The sequence below is a fragment of the Condylura cristata genome, unplaced genomic scaffold (assembly GCF_000260355.1).
Source record: "Condylura cristata isolate star-nosed mole 26May11 unplaced genomic scaffold, ConCri1.0 scaffold00035, whole genome shotgun sequence".
Taxonomy (NCBI): Eukaryota; Metazoa; Chordata; class Mammalia; order Eulipotyphla; family Talpidae; genus Condylura; species Condylura cristata.
Window position 1 is genome coordinate 6,215,623 of NW_004567136.1, and position 14,647 is coordinate 6,230,269.

The following is a 14,647-nucleotide window of genomic DNA, read 5'->3' on the forward strand; positions in this document are numbered from 1 at the left end:
GGGGAGGGGGGGGAGGAAGTGCACAGGATTTTGGTGATGGCACATGGGTGACATGGTGATTGGTGATAGGAAACCAGCAGGGATTACAATTGAGATGGGAAAAAAAAAATGATGTAAAAATAAACTTATATTAAAAAAAAATTAGTCGCTCTCAGGCCTCCTTGGTGGTGCAGCGGGTTAAAGCATAGTACTGTAAGCAAGCTGCAGCTGCTTCAGTGTGAGTTTGATCCCCATCCCTGGAGATGACCAAATGGCGTGGCAGACCTCTCCTGACCCGCCCGCTGCTCCCCTCAGCAATGTACTTTGTCGATCTGCCTATTCTGCTCCCTGCTCTGTCTCTGGTGAATCTTTTCACTCCCCTACACTTCTGGCCTGTACCCCACTTCTGTATGAATAAATAAATCTTTTTAAAAAATTATAGTTGCTCTCTATCAATCATTCAGGGTGTGAGCTATATCACTGTGCATGTGCTGTGGCAATAATCCTTTTCCAGATAATGTCTATGTTGTGTCAGAGAGATTTTTAGAATCAATATATTAACCTGTAGCAGTTAAAAATAATCTCTTTTAAGTGAGTATTACATGTGCCATACTATAATAACCATGATCTTAGAAAGTAAAAATAAGTATTAATTTAGAAATCTAAAATCTGAAGTTTAGAGAGAAACATGTTTCACAAGTATCTAAACAACAGAGTCAAACAAATGCATCACTATGGTTTTGGACAATCCTTTTAGGAGCGCTTTCTGAATGAGAGGCCTCCCCTCCTCTTTCTGGTCACTGTTCCTTAAAGAAGGGCGCCATGTTGCAGTAGCTGGCTTCCCCTCCGTCATGCTGCTCCTAGAGCAGATTTCATGACTTCTGTAGCTTCAGGTAACACCTCTACTCAAATGAAGTCTCAAATTACCATCTCCAACCCTAAATTGTTCAGCTCTGGGACTGGAATTTCAAGTGCTGCTAGAAAATCTCTATGTGAATGCTGTCAAACAATAGACTGAAGAGTAGAAATTTTATGCAAAATGCTGCATAGTATGTGTATATATCCACTTTTCCTGGAAGGAAGTGTCATAAAATTCTTCAGATTCTTACAGGTACATGTGACCCCCAAAGACAACATAAACTCAGGTAAGTCACATTATTACTAACATACCAGATCCTGGCATAAACATCATTGTCTTTTTAAAAAAAGAAAACAAAAAATGGTTGATCTGTTTAGTAAAGAACTTCTGTATTATACTTAGTTTTCCAAGTAGTAGATTCCTAAAGCCTCTTTAGGAACTGCAGCTGTGGGTCTAATGTTCTTATGTATCAAGTTTTATTGGAACACAGGCATGTGCACTCATGTATCAATTGCCTAAGATTACTTATAAGCTAAAGTTAAGACAAGGGTGAGATACTTGTAGGTATAAAATACCTACAGGCCTTTTATTGTGTTTCAGATGGAAACCAGCAAAAATATTATAACCGGTTGCTGCAGGCTCAAATTTTTAGTAATAACTATTTTATTAAGGTATGTACATTGTTTTTGTATATGCTATTTATTGTATGCATAGCACACATGTAACTTTTATATGCACTCGGAAACCAAAAATTTTGTGTGACTCCATTTATTGTGGCAGTCTAAAAGAGAATCCATAGTATCTCCAAGATAACACTGGTCTGTTTTCCTAGGCAGGATATACCTAAAAATAGATAAAGAATAACATGCCTAATCTTGAACTACTGAAAGAAACTCTAACTTCTGATTTTATTTGTAAATAATACTAGACACAAGCACATACAACTATTTTAAAAGAACAGTGCATGATTACCTGCCATTGCTGGGCTGCTGTGGAGAATGCCTGGAATGGTCAGAAGGCTCTGAACGCTGGTCAGGAGATCGTGACCGGCTGTGTCGGGGAGGAGGCCTGTCGTGTGATCGACCAGAATGATCTGATGCCAGGGACTGAATTTCTGAAATGTCTAAATAAAATGGTGCTGTTTATTTTCCCATGAAGAGATTATAGTAAAATACAAGGTACACCAATGATAATGGAATAAGCCAGTAAATATGAATTCATAAGAAACAGTTGATATAAGCATTAACTTTATTAGCAATAATTAATAGTGATCTGACTAAAGAAAAAATATATATTCATAATTTTAAATTGTGAAATTTCCTTTGAAAAGCTGGGCACTTAACGGGCACCACCAAACATCTTTACTTACCGTCTCTCTCAGAGGCATTAGCAGAGTGGATGCTGTCAGAAAGATCAGGGACGTTCAAAAGGGTAGCACGTTCATCTCTCTGCACTACCATTTTTAACTTGCCTTTAGATCTTTCTATCAATGTCTTTGCATCTGTCAATGACATATTTTCTGTCACAGTTCCATTTATCTGCAACAGAAAAGAAACCACAGGCTGAAAATAAGTGACAAACAAAAGTATGAATGTTAACCTGTTCAGAACAGGAATATCTCAACTTAGAACCAAAATATTCTTTTTCTAAATTATTCAAGTATTCCTTCTTATTGAAATAATAAAATCTTTGCTATACTAGGCTGCTGAAAACTTAATTAAGCATTTCCTAGTCTGCCCCCCACCCAAAGCAGCCACTTTCTATAACCTGAAAGAAAACTAACTAAACAAACATTTTAAAATGCAGCAGCTGGCAGAATCTCTTATGGTGTAAGAAGAGCAGTACTGATCTGCAGAGTAGCTCCTATGAATAAGTGACCTACATCTGCATCCATGAATTCCCTCAGGACTCTAGGCCTAAAGAAAAGCATCCGTGCTCATGCGGGAACAGTGCGCAGTGCCCAGCTACACGGTGCCCAAATACTGGCTTCTAATCCTCCTTGGTGCAACTGCTTTCAGCATGAACAAGAAGCTATTGGTCACACTGGAAATTTTTTTAAAATTCATTAAAATGTAAGACTGCAAACATACCTTCAATACAACATCACCTTCTTGAATATTGCCATCTCTTGCTGCCAAACTGTCTTGCGAAATTTCCTTTACAAATATATGGCTGGCCAATCGAAGACCATACTCTGAAATAATACATTTAAACTTCTTTAGTGTGAAATCCTAAGATACTTAGATTGCGTATACAGTAGAAAAAGTATAAGACTAATAGTCATGGCACTGCGAGAATTTCGAGTTCAAATTACCCAGGATTACCCAAGGGGCATATCCTTTAATCAGCAAAAGTTTGTACTGCTGATGTAAAAGGAAAGGGACAGAGCATGTGGTTCAAACAGAAGGCGGACAATGCTTCCGCTGTACTGAGAGAGAAAAAGCCCTGAAGTGAAGATCATTTCTTTCTGACCATGTTTGTATTGATTCACTAGCTTCTTAGAAGGTTTAATGAACATAGTCTGAAAAAGTAAACAGCTTGAGGGTCCTTAAAAAGCCTGAAAAGACTGATTATTTGTTTTCTGCAGTTCCTAGAGAAAAAGTATTTCTGATCCTATACAACTGATGCTACAGAGACATACTCAGTGCTGGTACACGCTACTCTGTATTAGTACAAACAAAAGGCAGGTGTGGGCAGGAGTTAAAAATGCCAATTCTTTTTTTTTTTTTTAAAGATTTATTTATTTATGCACACAGAGCTGGGATACAGGCCAGAGGTGCAGGGGCAGTGAGAGGATTCACCAGAGACAGAGTAGGGAGCAGATCGATGAAGTACACTGCTGAGGGGAACAGTGGGCAGGACAGGAGAGGTCTGCTGCGCCCTGTGGATGACCTCCGGGGTGGGGGATCGAACTCGCACTGAACTGGCTGCAGCTAGCTTACAGTGCTATGTCCTAACCCACTGAGACACCAGGGAGGGCCTAAAAATGCCACTTCTTTAACAACTCAAAGTGAGGCAACAGTAACTGTTACCAGTGGGTGGGGCAGTAGCCAGAATTGAGGAAGTTCCCAGGAAAGTCCTAAAAACTATCCAGGGGTCTGCAAAGCTGTAGAAACTAGTATTTTAACTTTTCAGACACTAGAATAATGACCACTACCTGTGTACTGTCAAAAGAGGAGGAGGGGTGTCTGGTTTTTAGGAGAGAAAAACAATCTCACCACACTGACAAGCAAACAGCAAGCACCCAACCAACCAACACCCCTGTGTCCTTCCCATCCACACACAGGGAAGCAAAAAACCAAATGGGAATCGGAAAACTGATTTTAGTACAGGTAAGTTAACAGACTTGCTATCCAAACCTGTGAAGTTGTATCAGAGTTATAGTTTAACTTAAGGTAAATATACAAAGAGTGCTCACAAGGAAGAATAGAATCTGATTTGTTAAAAAAAGAATTTTTAGGGCTCTAGGCAGTCAATGTGTACTTTAGAAATGGCTATGCCACAAAGGAAATACAGTACTGATTGAGAGGGATGTGCTTATTCAAGACTAAAAACCTGTAAATGACCAATACAGATGTGACTTAAAAACCTTTGTGTATTTATTGACATTTCTTGTTAGCATAATTTACATGTGGCTGTTCTGATCAGAAGAAATCCAAAAGCCAACTACTGGACGATTTACTTGAAGTACTTACTACCTGTTGAAGCAAACTGACTCAAGTGAAGACCTCCATAAAATAGTATGATTTACAGCTATATGACAGAAGGATGGAAATAACAAAAGACAACAGAAGCAAAGAAATGCAGACAGCAGTTTTACTTTTCATCAAAACCTTGTTAGAACTGACAGAGAATACCTTCATTTTTCCGGGATTTCACCAATGTGACTTTGGTGGGTTTGGCAGGCTGACTGGAGGCCATGGATCGCCTATCAGATCTCGGAGACAAACTCCTCTCCCTACTTGCACTTCTATCCCTTGTCCAACTTTTCTCACTCCTTCTATTAATCATACCACCACGGCTACTTCTTGGATCATGCACTTCTTCATCATAACTATCTTCTTCATTCTCAGAAACTGGCTCAGGATCTGGACGGCTTGCTGGTATCTGAACTTTCTTCTTTCTCCGAATGGTCTACAAATAAAAAGATTACAAATTATATTTACTTTCAGCTTCCAAGAGCAAGGAAAATTACACTTTTATGATCCCCCTATGAGTTTAATTATGTGAATTATAACAAGTTAGTAATGAATACGTTTCCATAATGGTTGTGTTTTTGCTCAACCACTGAACAGATACAGTTAAGAACCAAATTAGGATTAGTGGATCGTATGGCATTCTTGGTTAATTCAGAAGGATTTCTAGGTGCAATAATCATAAGCTTAAAGGGAAACTAGTAGTTGTTGGTAATTTAAATAAAGAAGAGGACACTGTCCTCTAATGTCATCATCAAGCATACCACAGTTGCTTACAAAAACTACAGCAAATTTGAAAGCCCAACAATTGATTCCTTAAAAATTTCACAATCCATGAGTTAAGGTCTACAGTTGCTCTACTGGACCTCTCAGAGAGAAAGTTATTGACTCTTCACACTTAGTACAGGCATACCTTGTTTTATTTGCTTTGTAGACATTGTGTTTTACTAGACCTGCCACCAGCAAAAAGACTTGAGTTATTGTAGGCTCAGATGATGGTTAGCATTTCTTTAGGAATAAAGTATTTTTAAATTAAGGTATGAACATTGCTTTTTAGACATTATGGTATTACACATGTAATAGATTAATACATAACATAAGCATAACTTTCACATGCATTAGTAACCAAAAACGTTGATTGGCTTGCTTTATTGCAGTGGTCTAGAAAAGGTATGCTTATATGTTGCAATGAGTATTCTGTTCTACTTTACCAATGCATTCAGTTTCTGTATGTCTGATTTGTAATCCTGGTCAAGATTCTGACTTTCTTTCCTCAATGACTCTAGTAACAAGTCAATTTCTCTTGTCAGTTAGTCCAATCATTTTCTGTAAATTCAAGATCTGCATGCATTGCCTTCTCACTGAGTGGTCTCTTAGTCCTTTAAGTACAGGTCATCTTTCATATTAGCATGTATCTGATCTCATTAGAGATCTGCAAAGAGCTTGGGTAACACTCCTTGTCTTCTACTTCTGAAGTCTTGATCTAGGAAAATTTTCCATGCCTATCTTATTTCTGATTCCTCTGCACTCTCCTATTCTCTCAATCCAACAATTCCCTCTTGGCTTCATTTTCGTGCCTCCCAAATTTACATAAGACATCACACTGTGATATTGAAGTAACTTTCTCTGAACTTCTCAGTCATCTGATATGATAAACTCCAGTCCTAGTATCTGAAACCTTGGGATAGCCGCATTTCCTCACTATTGATTAGGTCTTATCAATTTGCTTTACTTGACTGAATTCTTTTGTTTGTTAAACAATGTTTTTATCTACTTCTTACTCTCTGGAATTTGCTAACATGGTTCTCCAAGATCCCAATCACTTCACATTCCCTTTACCCCTAAATTTTTTCAATGTCCCATTTATTTGATCTTCCTTCTTTAAAGACCATGTAGATCCTTTTCCTGTATGAACGAAGCCCTTTTATATAAGTTCCTATTCTTATCCCTAGGCACCGCCAGGACCTTTCTTCAATAATTATCCACCATGCCTCCTATACTTACAAGTTTAATTTCTTCCAGTTTACCTCAAATCAGTCCTCTGTTTACTAATCTGCCAATTAACTTTCCATATCTGTCTTAATACTCAATTCCAAATTATTATCTTTCCCTCTGCAATTAGCTTTCTCTTAAGGATTGCTCTACTCTAACACTGCTGCTTCTTAGTACTACCAAGCAGGCTCACAGGAGATCTTTCTAAGGAAACAAATTGAAGCTGAAGGATGAGAAAGAGCAAGAGGCCAGGATGTAAAAGGGGAAATCAATAACCTGTTATAAGCTGAGAGAGAGCTGCCTTTCCACTATCAGTGTCTCACAGTAATATTAGTACTTGCTGTGAAGCATTCCTGACTACCTGCTTAGTTTCACCTATATTTCAATCCCCAATATACTGTATTTAAAGCAACACTTTGTCTAAGTATTTAAGGTTCAATTTCTCCCTAGTAAAGTAGTTTTTAAAAAAATAATCAGTTGAGTAATCAAGGCTTTCCTTTTTCTTCTAAGAGTGTTACCCCTTAGGATCCTAGTACTATACCCAAACTAGCCTCAACTTCAAATGATGTGCATTATTGCTAGGATTGTGTAATACACAAACTATTCTACTAAGATTGAATATCCTTGTGGAAAAGGTCCTCGCCATGCATTTTGTTGTACATATAATGAAATACTTGCACCCAGTAGGCACTTACTGAAAAAAAAATCCAATCCTGTTATCATTTTCCACTAATATGAGTTAGTTGTTATAATCTACATGAAGGTATTTAGCAAGTCTGGAAATAGGCTCCACCTTAACACTGAAATTTTTAGAAAAACAATGGAGAAAAATACTACTTCAAAACAACTTAGCTGAATCAAACACTCAAATATAAAATTAAAAAAATGGATCATCCAAATACTAGGTTAAATATAGGATATTTGCTTTCAGAACTCTGGTAAGGCAAAGCATGACACCAAAGCCAGGATCAATTCACTAAGCTGACATATACTACAACATTAAGTATTTCCACATCAAAATAAAACTATATAGAACCAAACACCCACTATTAAAAACTTACACTCAGAAAAACAAGTAGGAAGACAACATAAGCAGTATATGACAAAAAGCTAATGGTCTTAACACATTCTAGAATGAAAATCACCACAAAGTAATGCAAAGGACATGAATAGGCAAGAACACAACAGACTATGAGATAATACTTGTACTTGAAAATTTTTCGTCTGAAGTACTAGATTTGGCAAAGATTTAAAAAGTATTAATGAAAGTGGAGTCTCAGTACTCTTTCAGTTTTCTGAAGTGCAAACTGGCAATCAACACATCAAGTCACTCTGCCTTCTGACTCTGAAAACTCAGTCACTGGAAGTTATTCTCAAAAAGAATAGGAAAAAGTAGAAGAGGCAGAAACATGATGACCTTCAACACAGTATGTATTTTTTAACACTGTGATAAATGAACACAGAAATATCCATAAGTGAACTTGGCTGGGCAGGTGTGCCCAGGAAACCTGTGCTAAAGGCTCACAGGGTTATCTCTAGGAAAGAGCTTTTGCCCATTCACTTACTTCATAATGCTTTTTAGTACATTCAGAATTTTAGTAAAAGTTACATGCTTAATGTGTTATAAACAATCCATCCATTTCTTTCTCCCTTTACCTACTGTTAAACAAAAATAAGGGAATTTATTTTATGACAGTTGTATCATGGACTTTTAACATTTTAATTCCACAAAAATCGTAACAGAGACTCGTGCCCAAATGGTTCTTAGTTTATATAAAGACAATCATAAAACAAGCAACTACCATAAGATCACAAGATGAAAAAAAGATTAGTATGCATTAGGGGAGGAGGAGGAAGAAGAGTTGATTATTTACAACTGCAAAAAACAAGCAGGCAAAGAAACAAAGCCCATATAAAATGACCTTGAAGTTTTTGAAGTTGTGGTTATGGTCAGGAAAGAAAGACATCTTGTGATGAAAGGCCACTTGCTAAGACACTGGGGCTTTATTCTAGAAGTTGTACAGCAATGAAAAACAAATCACTGACATAATCCAATCTCTTCAAATGCAAAAATGAACAAATGCTCCTTTGGCTGATTTTATCACCTCCCACTCAACCTCCCTATAGTGTCTCCCTAGGGAGCAAGACACTTTGTCCTAAGTTCCACCTTTTCAACTGATTTTGCTAAACAGACTACAACCCATTTTGAGTTGTCCCCAAATACTCCTCCCTACATGTGCTACTACAAATGCGTTATAGGTTTCAGACCTATTTCTTATAAAATAATATCCACTGGGAAAAATGTGAAGTTATGAAGGAACATTAGTTTGGATGCATGACTGATGTGCATACATGTTGAGTATTTTGAATGAAAAAACAAAACAGTTCAACATTTCAGAGGACTTAGAAAGTTGGAGGTATGGATAAAGTCCTCCAGCCTCAGATAGAGGGTGCTGGCCTCAGCACAAGCAGCAACCCACTTGAAAATACTATGAATAATGATGGTAATGCTCATAATCAGTAGTTAAGGGGAGAAAGCTAAAGCTTATTCAGTTCATAAAAACCAATTTACTTCTATGAACACCATAACCTTATAAAAATTTTTCCAAAACTCTCTCTTCCACTAGCCAGTCTGCATTCTGTGCATAAACTACAAATCAAAAGCAACATTATGATGTAAAATATGATTACAATAAAGTGGAAAACACACAACAGAAGACATGTGCCTTTGGAAATGGAGTCACCAATTACTGAATCTACTGCAGTGTGACAAAATTCTATCACTGGCAACCACATCAGGAAGGCGGTAAGTCTGATAGGCTAACACAGAGGGAGGGGGCCTAGCAAGTATGGGCCATGCTATTTCAAGAACTATCCCTTCTAGTTCTCAACACAGCTCGCAGAGGTCAACAGGTAACACAGACATCACCTTCACTCAAGCCTCTCCTTTCTAAAGGGCCCACTGTAGTTCTGGATGTCTGCTGGAAAGCAGAAAGGTTCTCAATGGACTAGGCAGGACAAACAAGCTTGCTACCCAGCCTCCTGCTCCACACACCTGAGCTATGGCCCCGGCAGAACCTGAATCAGCCCTGCAAAGGTCAGGTGGGGCAGAAAAGGATGAGCAGCAAAGTGGCTAATGTGTTCCTAAATGTGAGTTTAAAATTTAAAAGTAGAAATTATGTTAAATCCATACTGAGTCACATTTTCTAAGCTTTAGCTGTGACTAGAGACTAGTTATCAAGAGTTAACAGAACTTCTTTTCCCTTACTTAAAAAAGTAGACTTCTCAGAAGAACAGGATATAGAAGATATATAGAAGAAAGATTTTTACATTTTAGAACAGTAAAATTAAATGCCCTGAACAATTCTACAAAGAAAATCTTAGTATTTTCTCTCTTCTCAAACTACATCAAAATAACAAGTAGCTGATGATGTATTCAAGAGACAATGGAAAACTTTGCCATTAAATAAATGCTATAGCAGAAACAGGGCTATATATTTCAAATTGAATACGCATCAAGATCTAGTCTAACGTCAGAACTCAAAAGAGAAGGAAATAAGCCATAGAGAGATAACCATCCAACCACTATTGCCCTCCTTTCTTTCTCAATCAAAAAACACCCTGAACTTTGAGAAAAATACACACCAGTGACAGGATTCAACATCAACCAGAAAAAAAAACACTCTTACCTGTAAACAACTTACTCAACAGTTACTGTTCCAGTTTTCATTTTCTTAAAGAATGAATTCCAACACCAGGAATGAATCAGCAATAGAGTTAGTACCTTTAACTAAATGAAAGGAAAAAGATACTTACAATTTTTGCATTTTTCCCACTTTTCCTTAGTTGCTGAACAGCAAAAGCATGTTCAACATTATCCATCGAAACTCCATTAACCATTGCAACTCGGTCATTTTCCCTTAAAAAAAAAAAGTAAATTATATGTAGAGGAAAACATACAGTAAGTTTGCTAAGATATTTTGAAGATGATACACCTGTAAAATATTCTAATAAAGTTACTTATCGTTAGATTCAACGATAAAATAACAAACTACTTACTGATCTCTCACAAAAAAGCTTGGCAAGGAACTAACCATAGGTCATTAACTGAACTATTAAAATGATGTTCCCTTGAGGACTAACAGGTACCAAATATACAAAATAACTTTTGGTGGTAAAATTACAGGGCATTAAGTGATACTAACTCATACAGTTGGATAAAGTTTTGTTTTGTTTTGTTTTGTTTTTAAAAAAAAGCGAAGTATTTACTCCTTACAATTTTCTTTCCATACTTCATAATACACGCTCATTTTTTGGGCTTAGTATGCCTTTTGCTTCTATCTTGCAAATTAACTTAAGAGGCTCCTAAAGTTGTATTTTTACCAAAACTGAGTAACAAATTTCCTCTTCACGGTATTTTTTACAGTAATCTTCCACTTAATGTGCTACTAGTTTCCGATCTGTGATAGATAAGTATAAATTTATATTAATTTAAAGAAATCACTAGCACACTATGCCCGTGACTGAGGACAGGAATAGTACTTCTGACACAGGCACACAAGGGAGGAAACACTTACTGTAGCTGTCCTTCAGCAGGTCCTCCTTTCAGCACATCTGAAATTACTATTGAGGTTTCCCCACTCTGAAAATGGGGATTATCTCTTCCACCAGATATTGCAATTCCAAATCCAAATCCAGGAGCCTAAAGTAATAATTATAGTAAGATGTCACTATTAAAATAACTTTTCATTGTGTCATCCTCTACAATCTAAAAATATTAAAAATAAAAATTACAACTGTATTACATTCATGATCTAAACACCTACTGAGTTGTATGCTTACACATTAAAATGATCTATGCTGGAGGAGGAAATGTACCTTCTATGCTGAACAATATTAAAACTTTCCAATTACATAAATGTTCTTAATGAACTAATGTACAGAAACACAGAATTAGCTAGCATATATACTGGATGCCATTTTAGATAATACTATCAAGAGCTATGAAAATCAAATGTTTTCAAGTGTGCTAATCTCCACAGAAGTAGTGCTCTATGATGTCTTATGTACACTATAATAGAAAATATTTATTAATCATGTCAGCTATTTAAAAATTACATATATCCTTAATTAAAGGAAATTGTAATAAACTATATCCCTCTAAGTGAGCTGACTCACTTACAATGACTGTAAGTATATGTAACAATAAAAAGTCCAAAGAAATTTCAAGTTATTACAACACTACCCAATATCAAAGAAATTCACTCAATCCCACAGAAAAGAAATGAAGTACTCAGAGCAGCCTAAAGAACCGTCAAACATTTACTCAGGTCTCTAAAAAAATTAAAAAAAAAAAAATCAATAAACCAAAGAGAAAATTTTCCTCTGAGACTTCACTGCACTGCTTGCTTTACAATCCATCCGCTTGAGGACAAAAGGTCCCACCACAAAAGACATGCCCACGATTACACAGACAGGAGAGGAGGCCTATCAGCCTGTCTCTTCCTCCCTAATGCCTACTGAGATGGTAAAAGATAAAAGAATAAACACAAAAAATAAAGTATACCGGCCCTCCCTGGTGGCACAGCGGGTTAAAGCGCAGCACTGAGAATCTAAAGCCACTTCTGCATGAGTTCGATTCCCACCTGCCCCGGGAGGTGACCACATGGTGTGGCAGACCTCTCCTGACCCGCCCGCTGCTCCCCTCAGCAGTGTGCTTCGTCAATCTGCCTGTTCTGTTCCCCACTCTGTCTCTGGTGAAGCCTCTCGCTGCCCCTGAGCCTCTGGCCTGTATCCCAGTTCCGTATGCACAAATAAATAAAAATAAATCTTTAAAAAAAAAAAAAGTATACCAGCAATTCCACTATCAAAATGCCACACTAAGTTTATACCCACATCCTTCTAACATCCTAACAACATGATTTAGAGTGGCCAAAACATTAAAAACCAAAAACCCATCACCTAATTCTGAGGTAAAGCTGTGACTGCTTTATTTTTAAGCTGTGAGTATACTGTCACAACTATTAGGAAGGTTTAGCACCACTGTTGTGGGTTGTGGCATCCAGTTTTACCCACCATTGTTTTTGTACCTTCACTACAAAATATCCATACAGACATTTTCATATTGCTTGAAAATACTTTGCCTTAGAGCATAAAAGGTTTTGGGAGACCTTTTTGGGTTCTCAGGTCAAACCTGAGACTTGAGATATATAAACTGTTAACAATCAGTTAGAAATACAAATCAATGTGACACAGTACAAAAGTAAAGTATGACAGCAAATTCTGTGGGGAATACTGTCAAGAAACACGCATACATTATTGTTGATGGGCAAGTTAACTGCTACAACTCTCTAGGACAGGTTTTTGGAAATAGCTGACAAAATTACAAAAGCACCACAGTTTTGACAGCTACCCAGTTTTTAGGAATGTGCCATGAGGATACACACTCCTCCAACAATATGAAAGCATTCATCTACACAGTTAATTACTGCAGACTACTGGTAGTTACAGATAAGGGGTTAAACCCAAATGCTCAAGGGTTATTACCTTCAGGAATATGGGGAGCCGTGGTCATACTTTCTTTTTATTCCTCCTCCTTGGAAAAGGAAACTAATCATTTAATCAATAAACTTTTATACTGTGCATTTACACATTTTACTTGGTAATTTTTTTAATTAAAAATTAAAAGCAAGACAGGAATGTTAAACCTCTGAAAACATCCAGAGGTTTCAATGAGGAAGGCAAAGATGAAAAGGTGCTTTCTTAAGATTTATTTGTGAGCAATAGTTTTGGCTGCAGAGAGCCAGAGACTAAAACCCACCCCATGTAGCTCTACACAACTATATTTCTGCTGGGTCAAAGCTTGCTGCAGGTCATTTAATAACTATGGGACATGTCTGTAATTCCCAGTTCTGGTTACAGATGAGAATCATTTGGAAACAAGTTTCAAAACTGCTTGCTTATGCATGAACCCTGACACCATATCAATTTAATAAAACTGGAAGAAGAGAGATGGCAGACTTTTTTTTTTAAGATTTATTTATTTATTCATACAGAATTGGGGTACAGGCCAGAGATGCGGAGGGTGAGAGGATTCACCAGAGACAGTGGGGAGCAGAACAGGCAGATCGACGAAAATACACTGCTGAGGGGAGCAGCAGTGGGTCAGGAGAGGTCTGCCTGCCATGTGGATCTCCTCCGGGGCAGGCGGGGATCAGAACTCATGCGGAAGTGGCTTAAGCTTCTTAGTGCAGTGCTTTAACCCGCTGCACCACAAGGGAGGGCCCAGACTTTATTTATTCTTAAGGATCCAAGTGAATCTAACAGCCAGCCTGATCTCAGAACAGATTTAAATGCTGTGACCATTACACCAGGACTGTTACCAAAAATACTTTAAAGAGGTTAAGCTATTGCACTTCAGAAGTTCATCCTTAAAAATCCATCTTATTCATCTTTTTGCTAGTAGGATGATTCACCTTGTGTGCTCCACGACACAGGTACACACTCAAGCCGCTTCACACATGGCTCTACTGGTAGCCTAAAAAAGCAAGGTCCCACTTAGGAGGGTTTCAAATATACCTCTATCTATTCCAGCTAAGTAAAATCCTGTAGGGCATATTTGAAGTGAACAGAGAATTTTTGGCAGAGTCTCTACATACTTATGCAACTGAATCAACTTTCTGAAACTGTTTTAAGGAACTAAGAATAATATAATGCTTGAGTAGGCAAACTTTTTCCCTGAAAGGTCAGAGAATAGTTTCAGCTTTGTGTTGGGCATAACCAGTCATAATGTTCTGTAAAGAAATGGGCAGGAGTAGTGTTCAGTAAAACTAGACAAATAGGGCCCTCCCTAGTGGCACAGCGGGTTAAAGCACAGCACTAAGAAGCTAAAGCCACTTCAACATGAGTTCGAACCCCACCCAGGAGGTGACCCATATGGCACAGCAGACCTCTCCTGACCCACCTGCTGCTCCCCTCAGCACTGGACTTTGCCAGTCGGCTTGTTCTGCTCCCTAATCTGTCTCTGGTGAATCCTCTCACCGCCCCTACCTCTGGCCTGCACCCCAGTTCTGTATGCATAAATAAATCTTAAGGAAAAAAAAAACTAGACAAATAAGTATAG

General features: G+C 37.7%; 1 protein-coding gene across 5 annotated transcripts in view; it reads right to left on the reverse strand.

The window, feature by feature from the left end:
• Positions 1-14,647, reverse strand: part of TJP1 (tight junction protein 1) — a 169,309-nt gene that overhangs the window by 37,758 nt on the left and 116,904 nt on the right. For all 5 annotated transcript variants that reach the window (XM_012732746.1, XM_012732745.1, XM_012732743.1 and 2 more), the window contains exons 3-8: positions 11,103-11,227; positions 10,342-10,444; positions 4,696-4,972; positions 2,929-3,032; positions 2,208-2,376; positions 1,811-1,961 (exon numbers count right to left, since the gene is read on the reverse strand). In XM_012732746.1, the coding sequence (XP_012588200.1) occupies positions 1,811-1,961; positions 2,208-2,376; positions 2,929-3,032; positions 4,696-4,972; positions 10,342-10,444; positions 11,103-11,227 (929 nt within the window). The remainder of the gene's footprint in view (positions 1-1,810; positions 1,962-2,207; positions 2,377-2,928; positions 3,033-4,695; positions 4,973-10,341; positions 10,445-11,102; positions 11,228-14,647) is intronic.